Source organism: Oncorhynchus masou, chromosome 29 (assembly GCF_036934945.1).
Source record: "Oncorhynchus masou masou isolate Uvic2021 chromosome 29, UVic_Omas_1.1, whole genome shotgun sequence".
In the NCBI taxonomy this organism is placed as follows: domain Eukaryota; kingdom Metazoa; phylum Chordata; class Actinopteri; order Salmoniformes; family Salmonidae; genus Oncorhynchus; species Oncorhynchus masou.
In genome coordinates this window covers 36,060,959-36,085,798 of record NC_088240.1, presented here as the reverse complement: position 1 = coordinate 36,085,798, position 24,840 = coordinate 36,060,959, and the positions used below count along the sequence as shown (strand labels likewise).

Below are 24,840 nucleotides of genomic sequence, written 5' to 3'. Positions count from 1 at the left end.
GCACAGCTAATTGATTGCAGTACTCTGATTTTATACAAACATGTCCAATTTTGCCACAGTGTACACAGTATGTCACACTTTGTAAATCCTTTATAATAATAGCACAGACGTCACTCTTTCAAGTGCACAATGTTTATTATAACACAATCACGAGGAACTGAAATAGTACTTAGGCAGTCAGATCAACAATACATAGATACAGTACAAAGTAGATCACAGTCTAAAAACTATATTTTGCACACGTTAATCTTTATTTATGTACACATACATGTGATTGTATTAAAAGTGGAGAGAGCAGTTGGGATCCTCAGACCTGACAGGCAGCACGTTGGTCCTCTGTTTGAGAAGGACTGGAGGACTGGAGGACTTGTACTCTGGCTGATCTAGGGACAGTTTTCGGAATGTTTTCTGAACTCTCCATCTTCTATTCTAATATCATTGCCCAAGTCAGGGCCTTTGTTGTTGGGAAAAGCTGCCCCAACGTACTGTATAGTTTCCATCAAATTTTCCCTCTTATCTTGTGATGTCATTCAGACAACCTGAGATGCACTTAGATCCCCACTGAGTGTTTCTGGCTCGGGTTCAGGTGGGTCTCAGCTGCACGCTCTGTCTCTCACATCTCTACCATCGCTGTCGCTTGTTATCTACTGTTGTTCACTTTTCTCTGTTTGCCTTAGAGCTTGTTATTTTGGAATAAACAATGCCTTAACTCTACTGTTGAATATGCCACTGCCTTCATTGTGCTTGGTTGTAGCCATGTAGGATACAAACTGACAAAGGTTTAGTGTACTATACTCTACCGTACTCTGATCCAGGTGCTTTTCTAGTGTTTTCTGAGCATCCAACATGTCTATAAGGTTACTGTGTCTTGTTCTGGGGGGTGGTTTGCCCTTGCCTGTCCTGTGAGGGCTGCTGTCACTGTTAGGCCATCCAGCCCTGGCCTGTGCTACACATTCAGCATTTGGTTCGTTGGCAGTACTCTAAAGTCCCAGGCAATGTACAATATTATAAACTTTTGATAGAAGTAGCATGTATAAAAAGACTTCTCTACTAATTCAGTTGTCCGTACTAACTTCAGAGGGGTTCAGCTCCTCTTCTTTCTAGAGATGTAGAAACACAGACACACGAGAAGTGAAACATTGACACGGGTCTGAGTTATACTTCATCTCCACTAGGTGTCAGTGAGGAAGCATAGCTTAAGCGCTGGGTAACGTTCACAAGAGTGAACACAGTGAATGTTGCAGACACAACTGTGATGAATAGAGCTGAAATGATTTCTCCCTCTCTGTGTCAGAGAGGCATGTCATATTTCATAGCTGAACGCAACCCTGTACTCTACTGTACAGCCAGCTGCTGGATTTGGGGGAAGGGGAGAGTACTGCTGTCGGTCTTAGTTCTGTGAATTGATGGACAGGAGAACAGCTGGGCTTGTGAAACAGAATAAGAAAAGACACACGAGGGACAGAAGGGGAGGCTCAAGCATCGTACCCTTTCTCTCCGTCACCAGGTGTTCAAGTCTCTCTGCTTCACTGCGGTTGTAATCATCTCTGCTTTGTTGGACACACACTGAGGAATTAAGTCCTCGTTCATTCATTCATTCATTCATTCATTCATTCTAACTCTCTGGCTCTCTCTCCACTAACTCCCATGATAAATGGCACCCGATGATAAGAAGTTTTATTGGTCAGAACAAAACTCTCGGCCTTTCTCATAAACCCTAAAATACTTGCTCATCAATCACTGCCAGCCCCAATCCCCAACCCCTGCTCCCCTTCCTAACCTCCATCTGTTGGTGGATCCACTTCAGGGACTGGGTGACGCGGGTGTAGACCCCAGGTTTGTTCCTATCAGCACAGCCCTGGCCCCAGCTAGTGGCCCCCACCAATTTCCACACTGAGTCCTCACATGCCAGAGGTCCCCCGCTGTCTCCCTGGGGGCCACAAACACAACAGTAAAACCCCAGGCTTACACAGAAAGGCCCTAGACACAGTTAATATTTTAACAGCAGTGAAAACATATCAGCACATGTATATTTAACCCATGTAGACTTACACAATCACAAAGCTCTCACTCTATACTGAGGCTCACCACCATCAGCTTACAGTACCTGGCAGGAGTCTGTTCCTCCCTCCAGGTATCCTGCACAGATCATCCCGGGGGAGATGTAGCCCTGGTAGACGCCTGGCGTGCTGCACGCCTTAGAAGAGATGAGTGGGACCCGGGCAGAGAGCAACGAATCGCTAGCGTCACCTGGCAAAGAGCAGACTACACTCAGACAAAGTATGCATTTACAAAGAAGAACATTTTAAAACTATATGACTCCTAGACTGACTACTAGTGTGAATAGAGAAACAGCATGTGAGATGCTTAACACCCTAGACTCACCCCCATCTGAAGTGGCCCCCCAGCCTGAGATCCAACACATGGTCCCATCCTCAAAGTCCTCCCCAAAGTTAGGTAGGCAGATGGGCTCCACTAGACCTGAAGCAGGAATGGAGGACAGGTCACAGAAACAAACTACACTTCCCAGAAACACCTGGGTTAAAAATAGTGATAAAGTAAGAGTTCACTGAGACAATCTACAATTGACCTGATTCTTATTCCTGGAGCAACTAACAAATGGCGAGAAAAAAACACATTCAATAACTAAAAGTGAGCTAGAGTAGAGATGCAGGACTGCAAGAAAACAAGAGTAGTAGGGGTGTGGGTAGCTCACCCACAGACAGACCATACACATAATGACATTTCGCTGTCAGAGCCTGGGAAACCTGAGAGAGAGACAGCCAGGTGACCAGAGAGAAGACGGGGTGTATCGGGGTGAAAAGAAAGAGTGGACAGTGTGAGAAAATGAGGAATGGAGGAAGATGATTAAGGTGAATAAAAAAATAGCATAGGATATACTATGAGCCTCGCACCTGCCTCCATCCCTCCCTCCATTCATAAAGACAAACGGGGGGAGATCAGAGATGTACAGTATGTTAAAAGACAGAGGCGTCCCTACCTACCGTTAAAGGTGAGTGGCTCAGCCAGCTTCATCAGAGCGATGTCATAGTCTAGAGCTTTGGGCCGGTAGCGGCCATGGTAAATAATCTTCTGTACTGCCAGAGCCTGAGCCCCATTCACCGGCTGCTCTGTCAACCCTACATGCACTGCCCACAGTGAGGGGAAAGCAAACCTGAGAAAGGAGGAACAGTATGAGATGTATTGGATTGTGTGTGTGTGTGTGTGTGTGTGTGTGTGTGTGTGTGTGTGTGTGTGTGTGTGTGTGTGTGTGTGTGTGTGTGTGTGTGTGTTGCATATGATTCTGTGTGTGTGTGTGTGTTTATTCACTTTCGACTCACCCATACACGCAGTGTGCAGCTGTCAGTATCCAGTTGTCTGCTACGACAGAGCCTCCACACAAGTGTTCACTCTGGAAGTGTAGGCTCACCTGCCAGGGAAACTGGCCCAGTGCTGATACATTACCCCCAACAATACGACTGCTGAACTGGGGTCTGGAGCCGCACTCTGCAGACACATGTGCAATATGCGCTTACAATACTAGTATTACCTTTGTGTATAGTTTCCCACCCCTTAAATATCCACTCACCCAGGCATTTGATTGTGGTCACCGTCCCTGAGCTGCATTGAGTCTTACTGGAGAAAGAGAGGAAATGGTGAGCAAGATGAAGAGAGAGCAGAAGACAGAGATGGTCAGAATATTGATTGAAAAATAATTCAGCAGCAGTCCCTATCAACTCTCTTGTTCTGGTGTGGTGACAGTGGGCTACCTGAGGCTGGTGGCGTTGTGAATCTTGATGGCCTGTTGGCCCGACTGGCTCAGGTTGATTGACACCAGGTTTTGCTGGAAGTCCTGCTCTATAGCAGAGAGGGGGAGAGAGCGGGACTCCACATACCTGAGGTGTGAATAGAATAAGTTATTGGCAATTAATCAGAAACACCCTCCGAAAATACATCTATTATCACAAGGCAAGCTCTATCCTGGAACACACAAGGGCAATGAAAAAGAGGGTTCAAGAAGGCCAGTAACGCATGTCATGTTAAATACCCTAGTCGTACCTGGAGTATCCCAGCTGCTTGCAGGCAGAAAGGCCCAGAGCAGAGTTCCAGTCTTCAGAGCAGACAGTCCTCCACACACCTCCACTCAGCACCTGGAGCACTGAACTCTTTCCACTCAAACGCACTGTACAAACAGTCAGGCCGAGAAGGAGACAGAAGCAGAGACATAGGTAGAGAGAGTGAGCAGTATAGGCTTCCACTGAATGAGTCCCTTGACCGGCTGCGTCTCAATAGTCTAATGTGTGCTTGTCCTTGTATATGTTGAGATAAATCATTAGCTCTGCTCACCACAGCTAAGCTCGTCCTCCCCATTCTCACAGTCCATCACCCCGTCACACTGCGCTGAGCCACTGATGCAGCGAGAAGACGTACCACAGCGGAACTTACCCACACAGCTAAGACCCACTGTGGAGACATGAAACTCCCCTTAACATGCTGTTGGTTGTAAACTGACACCAGGCAACAACACTTTGTTTCTGTCTTTACTGTGCAACCGGGGTTCCAGGCAATGACTGACTTTAAAGCAGGATGGGACCCAAATTGTATAACTGGATAGGGTACATTAATTATTTAAAGAGCTGAGGAAAGTGGTACAGTGAATTAATTACAAATGGACTATGTTCGTTAGTGCTCACCTCCCAGCCCAATGCCCAGCGTGAGAATAACCACCATGAGGACCAATGCTCCGATCAGCAGCTCCATCCTGCGAGCCACCAACCGGCCACACCATGTCTTCTCCTCTGAGGGATCATAACAAAGGAATTTAGAATTTAAAGAGCCTTCCAGGGCCAACCACCACACTCTTAGAGAAAACCACTACAGTCTTAGAGAAAACCACTACACTCTTAGAGAAAACCACTACACTCTTAGAGAAAACCACTACACTCTTAGAGAAAACCACTACACTCTTAGAGAAAACCACTACACTCTTAGAGAAAACCACTACACTCTTAGAGAAAACCACTACACTCTTAGAGAAAACCACTACAGTCTTAGAGAAAACCACTACAGTCTTAGAGAAAACCACTACAGTCTTAGAGAAAACCACTACACTCTTAGAGAAAACCACTACAGTCTTAGAGAAAACCACTACACTCTTAGAGAAAACCACTACACTCTTAGAGAAAACCACTAAAGTCTTAGAGAAAAAAGTGTTCAGTATAAACATACTTCGGTTTGTCCCCATAGGGGAACTCTTTTTGGTGCTGGGTAGAACCCTTTGCAGAGGGTTCTGTCTTAGAACCCTCTATGTAGGGTTTTTCAAAGAACCCCCTGTATATAGTTCTACCTAGATCCCTCTATGTAGGGTTCTGCTTTTAAACCTCTATGAAGGGTTCTACTTATAACCATTTTATCTCTGGAAGGTTCTTCCTAGAACCCTCTATAAACAGTTCTACCACACTTATTAGCCTTTAAAATGTAATTATTTAAGACAATACATTGCATATATCATAAGGCCTTTCTTTGAGGCCCTAGTTATACCCTAACACAGTGGTGTTAGGAATATCCTGGTTTACAGGCCAAATCAGGCCTGCAAGTCACATTATGCTGGCTTGCAAAGTGATGTGTAATTGGAATCCAGCCAGAGTTAGGATATCCAACAAGTGGAATTGTTAGTCACCCGCAACCTGCATTCAGAATGACTGCCAGTGTACTGAAGATTGAATACTGAGACCAACTCAATCATCTAAACTGGAGCAAACAACTCAGTAACAGGTGCAATAAATCCAAAGACTGACAGATTGTATTCGTTTAGAAAACGGTATATTAATTGTCTTTGTATAGCATAAAATGTATCAACCAATCAATGTACATGTAAAAACACAAATATTACAGTAAAACAAACAATTATGAAAATCTCCCTGCAATTGACCATAACGGGAAATGTTATATATGGTTCTATGTAGAACCCTTCTTGCTTTTCAAATAATCCTTCTTGCTTTCCAAAGAATCATCAAAGAACCCTTTCTTCCAAAAACGTTTCTTATGATGTTAAAGGTTCTAGATAGAACCCTTTGCCTTACAAGAACCCTTGTCTTCCAAAATGGGTTCTTCTGATCAAAACGGTTCTTGGTTGAACACCCTCCGCAAATAACCATTTTGGAACACTTTTCCCATGTTCATTCAAATGTCGGCATAGAATCCTATAATCCCCAATGGTGAACTCTTACCTATTACATCTCACACTCCTCTCTTTGAGAGACCTTCAGCAAATGTACAGGTAAAGGTGTCCCAGTCTCTTACCATTCATGAAAGGCTGGACCTTAGTGATTGGCATGGCTGGACTTGGTGGGGCAGGGGGCGGGGCTTTGGGCTCAGTGGTGGGTTCAGGTTTGGCAGTGTCGGGTAGAGGGGTGTCATTGGGGCTGTCGAGGGGACTGACATTCAATGTGGTCGGGGTATCGACCGTCGGAAGGTCGTCATCAGTCACAGACACCACCTCTATCCTCCATGTGTCTGTCTGCTCGGCCTCAGTGGCCTATGGGATGATATGGATATTGACCCAACGCGTATACTACTCATCGACCAATAGTATAGAGCCACGTGAATAGCTAACATAGACATGTAAGACAAAGCTCTTGACCATGTGGCTTGCTAATATAACTTTAACATAATCGGAAGTCATTTCTGAACATGCATACACTCTTAGAAAAAAGGGTTCCAAAAGGGTTCTTCGGCTGTCCCCATAGGATCACTTGTTTTGGTTCCAGCTAGAACCCTCTATGGAAAGGGTTTTACATGGTACTCAAATTGGTTCTACCTGGAACCAAAAAGGGCTCTTCAAAGGGTTCTCCTATGGAGACAGTAGAAGAACCATTTTAGGTTCTAGATATAACCTTTTTTGTAAGAGTATAGGACTAAGCTCATTCACTTATCTGAACTGAAGTAGGTAACTATTCACTATACTAACCATGGACACACACAGGCTGGTAAGATTCTTACCGTGACAGTGGCTGTGCTCTCCTCAGCAGCAGGAGCTGCTAGCTCCTCAGTGTTCTCTTGGTCTGCCATGTCTCCGCTCACACCCTGTCATCTATTGTACAGTCCATCTCAGAGCAGTTGACAGAAACACGGCATGGAATGAAACAGCGGAGGAGAAAGAGGAGAAGAAAGATGGATGGGAGCGCAAAGTACAGAATAGACCAGATGAAAGACAAAAGAAAAGAGGTGAAAAGGCGAAGACCCAAATAGATAAGAGAAGAAAGGCTTGAGAAAACCAATCTGTAGATTGCCGCTAGATGACCAGCTACTGTTCTGGGCAACCTAGAGACCATTAGATGCCGGTAGTAATTATCTTGATCCTCTCCACCATCGAGTCTTTTTCTTCCAATCCTGATACCAAATGAAAACACAGTTCTATCCCTTTCTCTCTCCCTTAATGGGAGGTCTTGTATCTACTGCCTTGCCTGAACCCACGCTCACCGCTCAGACACAAAGGGACACCTGAGCAGGCGAGTTCTGATCGAAGAGGCCTGCCACTCAGCGAGGGGATCAAATGATCCCAAGCCTCCCCCTCCTGGGATAGGGTTACACGTGGCACGGGGTGTGTGTCTCTCCTGTACTGGACCACAGGACACGGAAATAGAGGGTGACGTGGTCCCCTGTCCTTACAGTCTAGGCCGAACATAACGGCCAGCTGACAGTCTGTTAGTCTATAGGGTTTAGATTTGTATTATTTTATTTTTATTGCATATTGTGGTGGAATCTTTCTCTCATATTGGAGGTCCAGTGAGAGGTCTGAGGTGACTTGAAATCCTGGGTGGTGAATCTATCTCTCCTCACCACGTCTCTCTGGCAAGCACGTATGTCTTATTCAGTGAGGTGTGCATCAGTCCCTGAGAGAGAGGGTTAGAGGGCGGGGGTCAGAGTGTGTGTAGAATAAATAGAGGAATAGACCTCATAACCTATGCATATGTACACTTCCCTATGTACATACACTTAGGTTGGAGTCATTAAAACTCGTTTTTCAACCACTCCACAAATGTCTTGTTAACAAACTATAGTTTTGGCAAGTCAGTTAGGACATCTACTTTGTGCATGACACAAATCATTTTTCCCCAAAAAATGTACAGACAGATTATTTCACTTATAATTCACTGTATCACAATTCCAGTGGGTCAGAAGTGTACATACACTAAGTTGACTGTGCCTTAAAACAGCTTGGAAAATTCCAGAAAATTATGTCATGGCTTTAGAAGCTTCTGATAGGCTAATTGCCATCATTTGAGTCAATTGGAGGTGTACCTGTGGATGTATTTCAAGGCCTACCTTCAAACTCAGTGCCTCTTTGCTTGACATCATAGGAATATCAAAAGAAATCAGCCAATACCTCAGATTTAGAAATGTAGAAATGTTCAGAATTATCTTACTGTATCTTCTCACATATAATTAAATTACTGCCGTCATCATTCACCATTCAGTTCCTATTGGGCAAAAACATAAACTAAAACACAACTGAAACCAACTGTAAATGCATTCAACAAGTTTGTAGTCACAAGCTTGATGAAGTCATTGCGTGCTAGGATTATGGGACCAAATACTAAACTTCTGACTACTTTTTAAGTGTGTGTGTGCGGGAAGGGTGACATTGTTTTGCTGGAGTATAGAACCAAACAAATATTTATTTTTGCAACACTGTCCAAATACATACAGAGGGAAGTGTATATTCATAGTAGATTGTAATAAATATCAAGGCTGGCTGCAGGCATATGAACATAAGTGGTTGCATAGGGCTGCCTTTCCCAAAACCCCCAAAATTGGGTTGTACATCAGCAGTTTTTCTCTTGTTATGTCCGTCACTGACAGTCGCAAAATTTTTTGGATTGGTAAGTTTGTCTAGCCAGCTATCTAACTTAGTAATCATGGATGAATACTGACCAGGCACACAGTGAAGGTGTCCAGGAGCCCTGAACTCCAGGGGGCCCACATTGATTTTGTTAGTCACACTCACTCAGATATTATCAACATGGCATAAGACACGGAAAAATGGGTAGATATTCAGGAAATGTGCTGTAAAACTGCTATTTTGTTCTCTCAAAATGTATAGAATTACATAATTTAAAAAAATAATATGGTAACATTTGGTAACATGTTCTCTACTTCTGATGGCAAAATTTGTAGAATTGCAGGAAATTAACTTTTCAACTACCATCACTTTTCTTTCAACCATCATGAGGGGGGCCACTAAAATGTTTTGTCTCAACTCAATCTGACTGAAACTGTAGATTTAAAAAACTAATATTTTTGTCCATAAATATCTTCATATTTCGAACAGATGTTCGAAATCCAATCCAGTCCAGTTACATCCAATTATACTAACAGAGCATCACAAGGATTGTGTGTGCGTTGACCCTTAGAGTTAGTCTACCATTATATGGCAATTTGCTTTTCTTCAGTTGCTACACTGTTTCCAATGTAATTTCAAGTATATCAGTCACACTGGGTAAAAGCGTGAAATGCCCAACAGTTTGGGTTATTTCAAAATTGTAGGGATTTACAGGATTCTCCTCACAGTTACAGTTGTGACCCCTGGGTTGGGGTCATTGGTTGTAGAAAGGTTGTAAAAGGGTTGCACAGGGGTTACTTATGGAGCTCTGCGGGGGAGGAAGTGTGTGCAGGGCTGGAGTCTCCCAACGCTGGTCCCCCTCTTGGCCTCTCCTTTATGGGACAGGGCCAAGTAGATGCCTGGATGAGACAGGGAGGAAAAGGTAGTGTAGTGGTTCTCCTCCAGGCTCTCCTTGAACAGACAGTCAGATGAGAACTGTACCTGCGGGTGGACAAGATGACATGATCAGAAAAGCAAATGTCTTTGTTGCATTACTATACCCCATTTATAACAGTCACGTTAGAGTCATGTTAAATGTACTCAATTGTACTCACTGCTCCGTGTGCGATGCCCTCTTGGCTCATACAGATATACAAGCCAGTCTTGATGCCTCTGATGCCCACAACACCACGCTTCATGGCAAACACCTTCAGCAAGCCTGCAGGATGCAAGGGATGGTGAGATACAGTCTAACGCAGAGTGACACACACACACACACACACACACACACACACACACACACACACACACACACACACACACACACACACACACACACACACACACACAACAGGTTAATGGTCTTACATCAAGGGCTTCCAGGTCTGTTTCAAATCTGTTCTCTGAAATGGACTGTTCCTCTGACACAACTGATATACAGAACAACTGATATACTGTATGTTGTTGTCATCAATTAAAGGGAGTTCAGCAGAACTTACTATGTTCAGTTGGTTCATGCACTCCTCCTACAGTTCCATTGGACAGGACCTGGAGATGGTATCCTATCCCAACACGGCAGTACAGCAGCTGTTGTTTGACCAATCCTCTGATTGGATGAGGAGGTGGCACACCTGCAGAGAGAGAGAGAGAGAGAGAGAGAGAGAGAGAGAGAGAGAGAGAGGGATATAGATAGAGGGGGTGCGAGAGAGAGATAGATAGATAGAGGGGGAGCGAGAGAGAGAGAGAGAGAGAGAGAAGAGAGAGAGATAGAGGGGGAGTGAGAGAGAGAGAGAGAGAGGGGGGGAGTGAGAGAGAGAGAGAGAGCGTGGGTGTAAGAAATAAAACTGTGGACACGTGCATCTTATCAGTGGAACTAAAGGTCTTGTCACGTACTGACCGTAGTTCCTTTTTTATGTCTCTGTTTTAGTTTGGTCAGGGCGTGAGTTGGGGTGGGCATTCTATGTTTTTGTTCTATGTTTTGTATTTCTGATTTTGGTCTGGTATGGTTCCCAGTCAGAGGCAGCTGTCAATCGTCGTCTCTAATTGAGAACCATCCTTAGACAGCCTGTTTTCCCACTATGATTTGTGGGTGGTTGTTTTCTGTGTCTGTTTTTAACCATACAGAACTGTTTCGGTTTTCATTTATTTATCTTGTTCTTTTGTATTCAGTGTTCGGTTACATTTCATTAAAATATGGACACTTACCATGCTGCGCATTGGTCTGATCTTTCCTACTCCTCCTCAGAAGAGGAGGAAAACCGTTACAGAACTACCCACCAAAAAAGGACCAAGCAGCGTGGTAACCAGGAGCAGAGGGTTCTGGACTCCCGGACTTGGGGGAGATACTGGAAGGCAAGGGACCCTGGGCCCAGGCTGGGGAATATCGCCGCCCCAAGGAAGATCTGGAGGCAGCGAGAGCTGAGCGGCGGCGATATGAGGTAAGGCAGCGCAACAGGCATGAGAGGCAGCCCCCAAAACGTTTTTGGGGGGTGGCACACGGGGAGATTGGCGGAGTCAGGCGACCTGAGCCAACTCCCCATGCTTACCGGAAGAAGCGCATTACTGGTCAGGCACCGTGTTATGCTGTCAAGCGCACAGTGTCGCCAGTACGTGCTCATAGCCCGGTGCGCTATAGGCCAGCCCCCCACAAGTGCCATGCGAGAGTGGGCATCCAGCCAGGGCGTATTTTGACGGCCCAGCGTGTTTGGTCTCTGGTACGCCGTTTTGGCCCAGGGTATCCTGCGCCGGCTCTGCGTGCTGTGTCTCCGGGGTGCTGGGAGGGTGCAGTGCGTCCTGTGCCTGCGCTCCGCCCGTGCCGGGCGAATGTGGGTATTGAGCCGAAGGGAGAGGTATGAGTGGTATGCACCAGAGCTCCAGTGCTCACCCACAGCCCGGTTCAACCTGTGCCTGCACTCTGGAGGGTCCGGGCTAAAGTGGTCATCCAGCCTGGAGGAGTGGTGCCAAGGCTGCGCACCAGAGCTCCAGTGCCACCCCCACGCACCAGGCCTCCTGTAGGTCTCCCCAGCTTGTGCCACCCCCACGCACCAGGCTGTCTTTCCGTCTCCTCCCTTCAAGTTCACCCGTCTGTCCGGAGCTGCCAGAGCCGCCCGTATGTCCGGAGCTGCCAGAGCCGCCCGTAGGTCCGGGGCTGCCAGAGCCGCCCGTCTGTCAGGAGCGGCCAGAGCTGCACGTCTGTCAGGAGCTGCCAGAACCTCAGTCACAACAGTTTAAAGCGGTCTGGCATAGGAACTTCACAACAGGTGTTTTTTTTTACCTTTAACTTCCTAATGAACAAACATTCAACAAACACCAGCAGCCGGTTGGGAGGTCATTATGTTACAGTATGTAGGGCCAACAGTTTATAGGAAAACCTCTGGGCCCTAGTAATATTACATCAGCATGATGCAAGAAGACACAACATTTCCTCTCATGTTGTTCTCACCTTTCTGCTTTGGGTCTTTCATTGACAACCTCCAGAGGCCTCGCAGTTGATTGCCCTGGTCTTCATTTGCATCTACACATTGATAATCCATACACATAGCCAGTAGCATCATCAGGCACGGGAACAGCAGGTAGGCATCCATAGTGATCAGCATTAGATGCCAGTCCTGGGTTCAAATACATGTGTATTTGAGTATCTGTTATGTCAAATACTTTTCTTTGTGTATTTGATTATGTTCAAATACACAGCCCAAAACAATAACTTTTATTTGAGTGAATGGTTATTTGTAAAAACCAAATAGTCTACCAAAATGTATTTGAGATTATTTTCTAGTACTTATTTCAAATACCTGGGTAATATGCATGGGAGTGTATTTGAGTCAGTGTATTTGACTATTTTCAAATACTCTCCAAGTGTATTTCCAAATACATTGAAACATTCAACTACTTGCCTATTCAAATAAAATAGATCTGAATACTTACTTTGAATGTATGTGAAAGTAATTGCGATATTTGAAATAGTACTTGAACCCTGGTCTGTTAGATACAAATCAATGGGCACCAGTTCCATTCTGCCATGTTGACTGCAAAGGCTAATACAGTGAAGTTAAGAACACAGTCCTTCCATTCGACCCACTCTGTCACCAGACCTACCAGTCAAGTTGTGGTGTTGCGGCTGTCAAAGTGCACCCAACCCTTGATACTTTCCCTAATCCTCCTCCAACCAATGCTGCTGAACGAGATGTACTCCAGTCAAAATAAACACCCCTGCTCCTCATGGTCAGTGTTCCTCTCCTCTCACTTTGCTTTGACACTGCACACACACACACACACACCACTGTCCATATGCCATCACATTTATAATATACACTTTGCTCTATGTCTCTTTTGAGAGGTGGCCCTGGTTAGACTTACAGTACATGCCCTTCCCATGTCACTAATTGTTCAAATACAGATTAACCTGATGAAGAGTTTTGTTCTAAAAGATATACCATTAGAATGTTGTAACACTAACCTGATTTGAGTTGGTATACTATCATTATTTTGAATAAGTTTATCAGGGAAAAGTACAGACACAGATAAACCTAATGACGTTGTTGTTTGGGTGTGTGTCTCTGACAGTCTTTTGACATACAGTGTTGGAAATTCTAAGACACATAGACATTATAATAAACAACAATAATGCTTCTGACAAAAAATATGCATGCTTTATCACAGGGGTACTCAACACTTAATCTACGAGGTCCGGGGCCTGCTGGTTTTCTCTTCTACCTGATAATTAATTGCACACACCTGGTGTCCCAGGTCTTAATCGGTCCCTGATTAGAAAAATGCAGTGGAACTAGCTTTGAGGTCCAGAGTTGAGTTTGAGGGCTTTATCAGATAAAAACGAAATAAAAACTCATCCTCATTCTCTGCCCACCAGACATGCGTAAGGCTACTGTAACCTACAGTATCGGTGAGATTGCATGGCAGGCCTAATCACTGGTCTGTGCTGGTCTGCAATCAAAGACACAGAGAGAGAGAGTGTGATTAAGTGCATTTAGGCTGGTTATTACGTGTCTCAAACAAGATTCAAAATTGGTGGTGATACAGGATGTTTGTTGCGTAGACCCTCACCTGACCTTTGAGTCTGAAAAAATGTGAGACTGATCATTGAGATAAAGCAAGGAAAACTCCATCTCGTCTTTATCTTTATGAGACTGACGTCTGTCTGTGAGCCAAATCGTATCGTTCAGATAAGTGAAAGGTCGATTGATAAAGAAACTTCAAATGGAGCAGACTTAACATCAGTAATAACATATATTAAATCATATGAAATAATGTCATTCAAATAAGTTCACCCACATAAATACACCCACAGTTTCCCCACCTTCTGGGAAAACACGGGGGAGTTCTCAAAGACTGCTAACCTACAAAGCATTACATGGCTTGCTCCTATCTATGTTTCCGATTTGGTCCTGCCGTACATACTGTAACTACACGTACGCTACGGTCACAAGACGCAGGCCTCCTTACTGTCCCTAGAATTTCTCAGCAAACAGCTGGAGGCAGGGCTTTCTTCTATAGAGTTATATTTTTATGGAATGGTCTGCCTATCCATGTGAGAGACGCAGACTCGGTCTCGACCTTTAAGTCTTTATTGAATACTCATCTCTTCAGTAGGTCCTATGATAGAGAGTCGTCTGGTCCAGGGGTGTGAAGGTGAACGGAAAGGCACTGGAGCGACTGTCTCTGCCTGGCCGGTTCCCCTCTCTCCACTGAGATTCTCTGCCTCTAACTCTATTACGGGGGCTGAGTCACTGGCTTACTGGTGCTCTTCCATGCCGTCCCTAGGAGGGGTGCGTCACTTGAGTAGGTTGAGTCACTGACGTGATCATTCTGTCCGGGTTGGCACCCCACTCGTGTTAGTACCGTGGGGGAGATCTTCATAGGCAATACTCGGCTTTGTCTCAGTTGGTGGTTGAAGATATCCCTCTAGTGGTGTGGGGGCTGTGCTTTGGCAAAGTGGGTGGAGATATATATCCTGCCTGGTTGGCCTTGTCCGGGGGTATCGTCGGACGGGACCACAGTTCTGACCATAATTTCATCCTCCTAATTCCTGCTTACAATCAAAAATTAAAGCAGAAACCACCAGTGACTAGATCAATAAAAAAAGTGGTCAGATGAAACAGATGCTAAGCTACAGGACTGTTTTGTTAGCACAGACTGGAATGTGTTCCGGGATTCCTCCAATGGCATTGAGGAGTACACCACATCTGTCATCGGCTTCATCAATAAGTGCATCGATGACGTCGTCCCCACAGTGACCGTACGTACATTCCCCAACAGAAGCCATGGATTACAGGCAGCATCCGCACTGAGCTAAAGGCTAGAGCTTTTAAGGAGCGGGCCTCTAACTAAATCCCGTTATGCCCCCCGACGAACCATCAAACAGGCAAAGCGTCAATACAGGATTATGATTGAGTCGCACTACACCGGCTCTGACTCTTGTCGGATATGGCAGGGCCTGCAAACCATTACAGACTACAAAGGGAAGCACAGCCGAGAGCTGCCCAGTGACACGAGCATACAGGATGAGCTAAACTACTTCTATGCTGGCTTCGAGGCAAATAACACCGAAACATGCATGAGAGCACCAGCTGTACCAGAAGACTGTGTGATCACGCACTCCACAACCGATGCGGGTAAGACTTTTAGACAGGTCAACATTCACAAGGCCGCAGGGCCAGACAGATTACCAGGACATGTACTGCGAGCATGCACTGACCAACATAGTGCCTGAGCCCAAGAACCCTAAGGTAACCTGTCTAAATGACTACAGACCCGTGGCACTCACGTCTGTAGCCATGAAGTGCTTTGAAAGGCTGGTCATGGCTCACATCAATACCATTATCCCAGAAATCCTAGACCCACTCCATATTGCATACCACCCAAAAAATCTGCAGATGATGCAGTCTCTATTGCACTGCCTTTTCCCACCTGGACAAAAGGAATACCTATGTGAGAATGCTATTCATTGACTACAGCTCAGCGTTCAACACTACAGTGCCCTCAAAGCTCATCAATAAGCTAAGGACCCTGGGACTAAACACCTCCCTCTGCTACTGGATCCTGGATATCTTGATGGGCCGCCCCCATGTGGCAAGTGTAGGTAACAACACATCCGCCACGCTGATCCTTAACACAGGGGCCCCACAGGGATGCATGCTCAGGCCCTAATGTACTCCCTGTTCACTCATGACTGCACGGCCAGGCACGACTCCAACGCCATCATTAAATTTGCAGATGACACAACAGTGGTAGGCCTGATCACCGACAACAACGAGACAGCCTATAAGATGGAGGTCAGAGACCTGGCCGTCTGGTGCCAGGACAACAACCTCTCCCTCAACGTGATCAAGACAAAGGAGATGATTGTGGACTACATGAAAAAGAGGACCGAGCATGCCCCCATTCTCATCGACGGGACTGCAGTGGAGCAGCTTGAGCGCTCCAAGGTTCCTTGGTGTTCACATCATCAACAAACTAACATAGTCTAAGCACAACATGACAGTCGTTAAGCGGGCACGACATACCCTATTTCCCCTCAGGCAACTGAAAAGATTTGGCATGGGTCCTCAGATCCTCAAAAGGTTCTACAGCTGTACAATCGAGAGCATCCTGACTGGTTGCATCACTGCCTGGTTTGGCAACCGCTCGGCCTCTGACCGCAAGGCACTACAGAGGGTAGTGTGAAAGGCCCAGTACATTGGGGCCAAGCTTCCTGCCATCGAGGACTTCTATACCAGGCGGTGTCAGAGGAAGGGCCTAAGAATTGTCAAAGACTCCAGCCACCCTAGTCATAGACTGTTCTCTCTGCTACCACACGACAAGCGGTATCGGAGTGCCAAGTCTCGGTCCAAGAGGCTTCTAAACAGCTTCTACCCACGAGCCATAAGACTCCTGAACATCGAGTCAAATGGCTACCCAGACTATTTGCATTTGCCCCCCCCTCCCCTCTCCACACCACTGCCACTCTCTGTTGTCATCTGTGCAAAATCACTTTAATTAACTCTACTTACATGTACATACTACCTCAGCTAAATGGTTCACCCCCACTTTGACTCTGTACCGGCACCCCCCTGTATACAGGGTTATTTTTTACTGCTGCTCTTTAATTACTTGTTACTTTTGTCTCTTATTCTTATCCGTATTTGCAAGTATTTGCACTTATCCGTAACTGCACTGTCGGTTAGGGGCACGTAAGTAAGCATTTCACTGTAAGGTCTACACCTTTTGTATTCGGCAAATGTGACTAATACAATTTGATTTGATTTGTCTCCCGACCCCTCCTGTCTCAGTATTTATGCTGCAATAGTTTATGTGTTGGGGGGCCTGTCGTATCTGGTGTCCTGTGTGAATTTAAGTATGCTCCCTCTAACTCTCTTTCTCTCTTTCCTCTCTTCTCTAGGAGGACCTGAGCCCTAGGACCATGCCTCAGGACTACCTGGCCTGATGACTCTTTGCTGTCCCCAGTCCACTTGGTCGTGCTGCTGCTCCAGTTGCAACTGTTCTGCCTGCGGCTATGGAACCCTGACCTGTTCACCGGACGTGCTACTTTGTCCCAGACCTGCTGTTTTTGACTCTTTCTCTCTCTCTCTACCGCACCTGCTGTCTCTAGCTCTGAATGATCAGCTATGAAAAGCCAACTGACATTTACTCCAGAGGTGCTGACCTGTTGCACCCTCCACAACCACTGTGATTACTATTATTTGACCCTGCTGGTCATCTATGAATATTTGAACATCTAGGCCATGTACTGTTATAATCTCCACCCGGCACAGCCATAAGAGGACTGGCCACTCCTCAGAGCCTGGTTCCTCTCTAGGTTTCTTCCAAGGTTCCTGCCTTTCTAGGGAGTTTCTCCTAGCCACCGTGCTTCTACATCTGCATTGCTTGCTGTTTGGGGTTTTAGGCTGGGTTTCTGTATAGCACTTTGTGACATTGGCTGATGTAAAAATTCTTTATAAATACATTTGATTGATTGAGACTGCTATCAATTTTTTTTTTTACATGTTGCTAGGCGTGAATTTCACACTACTATTTGATAATAATTAGTTTGTAAGGCTAGTATGAATGTCCTGCTTAATATAATGGTAGTGTCATCATCGCAAATCAACTGCATTATACTTAAACAACGCATCAACTTCAACTAGTAAAATGTCTCTTTTAGGTAGCTTTGCTACAGTCTTTGCTACTGCTGCATCCAAAATATGTATTGTGCAATGATCACAACCAAATATTATTATCCTAGCGCCCTTTCAAGCAATAATCAAAAATTGGAAGTATATGAGAACCCCAAAAATGTTTTTTGTTTAGAAGTAATAACTACGTACATCTAGGATAAATTGAATGGGTGCATATGGTTGAACCACTTGTTAATGATGTGAATTGTGACTTGGAGTATACACTACCGTTCAAAAGTTTGGGGTCACTTAGAAATGTCCTTCTTTTTGAAAGAAAAGCTACATTTTTGTCCATTAAAATAACATCAAATTGATCATAAATAGAGTGTAGATATAGTTAATGTTGAAGATGACTATTGTAGCTGAAAATGGCAGATTCTTTATGAAATATCTACATAGGCGTACAGAGGCCAATTATCAGCAACCATTACGCCTGTGTTCCAATGGAACGTTGTGTTAAGTTTATAATTTTAAATGGCTAATTGATCATTAGAAAACCCTATTGCAATTATGTTAGCACAGCTGAAAACTGTTGTTCTGATTAAAGAAGCAATAAAACTGGCCTTCTTTAGACTAGTTGTGTATCTGGAGCATCAGCATTTGTGGGTTCAATTACAGGCTCAAAGAACTTTCTTCTGAAACTTGTCAGTCTATTCTTGTTCTGAGAAAAGACGGTTATTCCATGCGAGAAATTGCCAAGAAACTGAATATCTCATACAAAGCTGTGTACTACTCCCTTCACAGAACAGTGCAAACTGGCTCTAACCAGAATAGAAAGAGGAGTGGGAGGCCCCAGTGCACAACTAAGCAAGAGGACAAGTACATTAGAGTGTCCAGCTACAATAGTCATTTACAACATTAACAATGTCTACGCTCAATTAGTATTTGGTAGCATTGCCTTTAAATTGTTTAACTTGGGTCAAATGTTTCGGGTAGCCTCCCACAAGCTTCACACAATAAGTTGGGTGAATTTTGGCCCATTCCTCCTGACAGAGCTGGTGTGTAGGCCTGGTGTGTAGGCCTCCTTACGCGCACACGCTTTTTCAGTTCTGCCCGCATATTTTCTATAGGATTGAGGTCAGGGCTTGTGATGGCCACTCCAATACATTGACGTTGTTGTCCTTAAGCCATTTTGCCACAACTTTGGAAGTATGCTTGGGGTCATTGTCCATTTGGAAGACCCATCTGCGACCAAGCTTAAACTTCCTGATTGATGTCTTTAGATGTTGCTTCAATATATCCAAATACTTATCCTCCCTCATGATGACATCTATTTTTAGAAGTGCACCAGTCGAACTGCAGCAAAGCAATCCCACAACATGATGCTGACACCCCCATGCTTCACAGTTGGGATGGTGTTCTTCGGCTTGCAATCCTCCCCCTTTTTCCTCCAAACATAACATTTGTCATTATGGCCAAACAATTCTATTTTTATTTCATCAGACCAGAGGACATTTCTCCAAAAAGTACGATCTTTGACTCCATGTGCAATTGCAAACCGTAGTCTGGCTTTTTATGGCGGTTTTGGAGCAGTGGCTTCTTCCTTCCTGAGCGGTCTTTCAGGTAATGTCGATATAGGATTATTTATACCTGTTTCCTCCAGCATCTTCACAAGGTCCTTGGGCTGTTGTTCTGGGATTGATTTGCACTTTTCGCACCAAAGTACGTTCAACTCTAGGAGACAGAATGCGTCTCCTTTCTGAGCGGTATAACGGCTGCATGGTCCCATGGTGTTTATACTTGCGTACTATTGTTTGTACAGATGAATGTGGTACCTTCAGGCGTTTGGAATTTGCTCCCAAGGATGAACCAGACTTGTGGAGGTCTACAATTGTTTTTCTGAGGTCTTGGCTAATTTCTTTTGATTTCCCCATGATGTCAAGCAAAGAGCCACTGCGTTTGAAGGTATGCCTTGAAATACATCCACAGGTACACCTCCAATTGACTCAAATTATGTCAATTAGCCTTATCAGAGGCTTCTAAAGCCATAACATCATTTTCTGGAATTTTCCAAGCTGTTTAAAGGCACAGTCAACTCAGTGTATGTACACTTCTGACCCACTGGAATTGTGATACAGTGAATTATAAGTGAAATAATCTGTCTGTGAACAACTGTTGGAAAAATTATGTGTGTCATGCACAAAGTAGATGTCCTAACCGATTTGCCAAAACTATAGTTTGTTAACAAGAAATTTGTGGAGTGGTTGAAAAACGAGTTTTAATGACTCCAACCTAAGGTTATGTAAACTGCAACTGTAGGTCTCCATAGCCTTGGTCTCTGGACCCAACAGAGAGTACAGTCATCCCCATGGCGGTGTGATGCCTGGGAGAAGGTTGATTGCACAGTCATTGGGTCGGTGCGGCGGAAGTGAAGTGGGCCGGGCTTTACTGAAAACCTCCCGGAGGTCCTGGTACACCTCGAGAATGGTGGAGAGGTCCGGGGCAACTTCCGAGCCCACAGGAAGACGTCCCAGGGCAGGCTGCGCTGACTTCAGACAATGGGCGTGGCAGAACGGGCTCCAGCCAATAATGGCACCAGTAGTCCAGTCTATGATGGGATTGTGTCGCTGTTTGCAAGAAAATCCCAATACCACGGGAACCTGAGGAGACTTAATCAGCATAAATTGAATTGCCTCGCTGTGGTTCCCTGACACTCATATGTTGATGGGAGTGTTATTGTGAGTGACCCGGCCTATAGAGTGCCCATCCAGCGCTCTAACGTCTATGGTAATGGAGAGGGGCTGAGTGTGGATGCCCAGCTCGGACACCAGGGTAGCATCCAAAAACCTCTTATCGGCCCAAGAGTCGATAAGTACCTGTAGAGATTTTAACTGGTTCCCCCACAGCAGGAGGGCATGGAAAAGGGTGTGAATAATGGGGGAGGAAAAGGTATACGTATGGCCCACCAGAGTACTCGCCCCTTCTTGATAAGCCTGGGTTTTTATTGGGCAGGTAGCTACAAAATGTCCCGTAGCTTCACAACATAGACAGCTTTGGGTGTGGAGTTGGCGTATGCTCTCAGCAGGAGTCAATCTAGACCTGCCCAGGTGCATGGACTCCGAAGGATGACGTCGGGTTCATTTGGATATGTAGACTTTGGGGGACCCGGAGATTCTTCGGAGGCGAGGTTGGAATCAAGGGTGAGCGAGGGCGACAGGGCACAGACTCCCTCTCCCTCCTACAAGCTCCCAGCTGCAAGCTCATCTTTGATCACCTCTGATAATCCATGAAGGAATATGTCAATCAATGCTTCCGGGTTCCAAGCACTCTCAGCCACCAATGTTTGAAAATCCACTGTGTAGTCTGCCACACTACGGGAGTTTTGATATAGCTGGAGCAGCTTACGAGCAGCCTCTCTCCCAGACAACGGTGAATCAAACACCTTCCGAACTTCCTCCACAAACTCCTCCTGACTGAGGCAGACAATGGACTGTCGCTTCCACACCGTCGTGGCCCAGGCGAGTGCCCTCCCGGATATCGGCATATGATGTACGCTATCCTCGAAGCGGTTCTAGGGGAATGAAGAAAGCTGCAGCTCAAAAATGAGGGTTCTCGGGACACTGGGGTAGGCTGGGAGAATACGGGTGTGACCCGCTTCCCAGTGGGGAATCCGTGGAATTGCTCCAGCAATGTACCGAACACCTGATCACGGCGTTCTGTCATGGTTTAGAGTCCCTCCATAAGACATTGCAGTAACTCATTGTATCTTCCAATGGTGGCTCCTTTCAGGGAGAGCATTGTGGAGCTGGTCTGAGTCTGCTGGGTCAGTCATGACCAGTTTGTACTATCAGGACAGAGGATAAGACCCAGATGCAGACAGCTAGAGTCCCAGAAGTCTATTGACCCAAACAGGTGGCAGGCAAAAGACAGGTCAAAGGCAGGCAGAGGTCCGTAATCCAGGGCAGAGTCAATAAGGTACAGAACAGCAGGCAGGCTCGGGGTCAGGACAGGAACAGAATGGCAGGCAGGCTCGGGGTCAGGACAGGCAGAATGGTCAGGACTAGGGAAACAGAACTTGAGGAAGCAGGGAGACAGGAAAACATGCTGGTAAGACCTGACAAGACAAACTGACAACAGACAAACACAGAACACTGGTATAAATACAGTGGAGATAATGAGAAAGATGGACGACATCTGGGGGGGGTGGAGACAAGCACAAAGATAGGTGTAACAGATCAGGTTGAGCCTATGCCCTCCCAGGCCCACCCATGGCTGCACCCATGCACGGTCATGTGAAATCCATAGATTAGTGCCGAATGAATTTATTTCAATTAACGGATTTCCTAATATGAACTGTAACTCAGTAAAATCTTTGAAATTGTTGCATGTTGTGTTTGTATTTTTGTTCAGTATAGATCTTGATACAGTCTATTCAGTCAGGAGGGAATGAATGTTAACAACACCGGGATACAGTGTCCTTCGCTCCCGCTTGTCAGGCACTGTTGTTGCCAGGCACTGTTGTCCTGCAACAGCATGGGAAGTAGCTACCTAGTGTATAGATTACCTAGTGTAGCCACTATCAGGGTGACAGTAACAGTAAGCGCAGACATACAATCAACAGTACACCCATCATCAGTACTTTTTACAAAAAATAAACAATCGTCAATTTTATTAAATGAAAATGTAATATTATTTTTAACATTGAAATACAAATCAGACTCATCCTCTTGCTTCAAAGTCCATGCTCTCACCGTAAAGTAGTTGGCAGAAGTCTAAAAACAACATTGTTCAATCAAAACCGTCTAACCAATAAAGGAGATGATTGTGGACTTCAGGAAACAGCAGAGGGAGCACCCCTCTATCCACATCGATGGGACAGTAGTGGAGAGGGTAGTAAGTTCCTCAGCGTACACATCACGGACAAACTGAATTGGTCCACCCACACAGACAGCGTCGTGAAGAAGGCGCAGCAGAGCCTCTTCAACCTCAGGAGGCTGAAGAAATTTGGCTTGTCACCAAAAGCACTCACAAACTTCTACAGATGCACAATCGAGAGCATCCTGTCGGGCTGTATCACCGCCTGGTACGGCAACTGCTCTGCCCACAACCGTAAGGCTCTCCAGAGGGTAGTGAGGTCTGCACAACGCATCACCGGGGGCAAACTACCTGCCCTCCAGGACACCTACACCACCCGATGTCACAGGAAGGCCATAAAGATCATCAAGGACAACAACCACCCGAGCCACTGCCTGTTCACCCCACTATCATCCAGAAGGCGAGGACAGTGCAGGTGCATTAAAGCAGGGACTGAGAGACTGAAAAACAGCTTCTATCTCAAGGCCATCAGACTGTTAAACAGTCATCACTAACATTGAGTGGCTGCTGCCAAAACACGGACTCAACTCCAGTCACTTTAATAATGGGAATTGATGGAAATTGTTGTAAAATATATCACTAGCCACTTTAAACAATGCTACTTAATAACATGTTTACATACCCTATATTACTCATCTCATATGTATATGTACAGTACCATCACTCATTCATATATCTTTATGTACATATTCTTCATCCCTTTACACTTGTGTGTATAAGGTAGTAGTTTTGGAATTGTTAGGTTAGATTACTCGTTGGTTATTACTGCATTGTTGGAACTAGAAGCACAAGCATTTCGCTACGCTCGCATTAAATCTGCTAACCATGTGTATGTGACAAATAAATTTGATTTGATTTTGATTTAAAGTTATACTGTTACACTAGCTACTGTAAGTGAATTAAATATCACCAGCTACCTAACTTCATATTAACTAGCTAAACACAAACTCCAAATGCATTTGTAGGTAGCTAGCTAACAGCCATGGAAGAGCGTGAAAGGATAGAAGCATTAGCTGTCAAAGAAGGGAGAGAGTAGGCTACTCTGGAAACTTTTGTATAGTTCCAGTCCGTAGAAATAATAACTGAGGACTGAGATAATAGCAACATAATATTCATAGTTTTCAGTGATGTCTAATTTGAGTGCAATGAAGTATGTGTCTTGTGATGTTTTATGTCCTCAGATAAAGAGCTGTGACAGTGTGTTTGCAGAGGAACAGGTCCCAATGAAGAGCAGTGTTTCCCAGTCTTGGTCCTGCGGACTCAAAGCGGTGCACATAATTTGTGATGCTATCCTTGATATGAACCTGCTGTTTTCACATACTACACATGTACTCACATGCATCCATCGATCCAGTGTTATCACGATTTGGGGCGGAAGGTAGCCTAGTGGTTAGAGTTTTGGGCCAGTTACTGAAAGGTTGCTGGATCGAATCGCAGAGCTAACAAGGTAAAAAATCTGTTGTTCTGCTGCTGAACAAGGCAGTTAACCCACTATTCCATGGTAGGCTGTCATTGTAAATAAGAATTTGTTCTTAACTGACTTGCCTAGTTACATTTTTTTAAATGTAATTGTTATAAGATATATTATTCTTTAGTAATACACAATGGCCTGGTGATGTAAAGTCTAATAATGACATTACCTTGCATATTCTTACAGATACCTTGCAACTGGAGATTCCTTCAAAACGATTGCCCACAGTTACTGTGTAGGGCACTGCACGGTTGGGTGCATTGTTTGCGAGTGCAAGTTCTGCTATGCAGGATGTTGCACAGATGGGGGAGGCTAAAATAACATTCCTGTTGCCCAAAATGAAGAAGTATGTCGTGCTGCTGAGAATCAAGTGGAGATTAATATATTTGGTTCAGTCAGTCATCCTGTTTAATGCTGCTGGCTACCTGGCAACAACAGCAGCATGTTGCTAGTTAAACCTTGTAAAATAACGTGTGTTTATTTAGATGGGCAAGGGAGAAATGACTTTTAGTAAGTTATTCGTCACCACTTGGAATCTGGATGTCACCGTGAAAAAATGC

At 45.1% G+C, this 24,840-nt stretch overlaps 2 protein-coding genes across 2 annotated transcripts; both read right to left on the bottom strand.

The window, feature by feature from the left end:
• Positions 1–1,055: 1,055 nt before the first annotated feature.
• Positions 1,056–6,343, bottom strand: tmprss3a (transmembrane serine protease 3a). The gene is made up of 12 exons (XM_064944825.1): positions 6,304–6,343; positions 4,695–4,799; positions 4,348–4,464; positions 4,060–4,183; positions 3,771–3,896; positions 3,590–3,636; positions 3,342–3,507; positions 3,006–3,175; positions 2,386–2,481; positions 2,108–2,250; positions 1,781–1,930; positions 1,056–1,100 (listed from the first exon to the last, which is right to left on the bottom strand). The coding sequence occupies exons 1-12, from the start codon at positions 6,335–6,337 to the stop codon at positions 1,056–1,058; spliced, it is 1,323 nt and encodes a 440-aa protein (XP_064800897.1). The 5' UTR covers positions 6,338–6,343.
• Positions 6,344–8,661: 2,318 nt separating this feature from the next.
• On the bottom strand, positions 8,662–12,408 carry fgf9 (fibroblast growth factor 9). Its single transcript, XM_064947095.1, has 4 exons — positions 12,267–12,408; positions 10,324–10,455; positions 9,940–10,043; positions 8,662–9,826 (listed from the first exon to the last, which is right to left on the bottom strand). The coding sequence occupies exons 1-4, from the start codon at positions 12,406–12,408 to the stop codon at positions 9,644–9,646; spliced, it is 561 nt and encodes a 186-aa protein (XP_064803167.1). The 3' UTR covers positions 8,662–9,643.
• Positions 12,409–24,840: the final 12,432 nt, after the last annotated feature.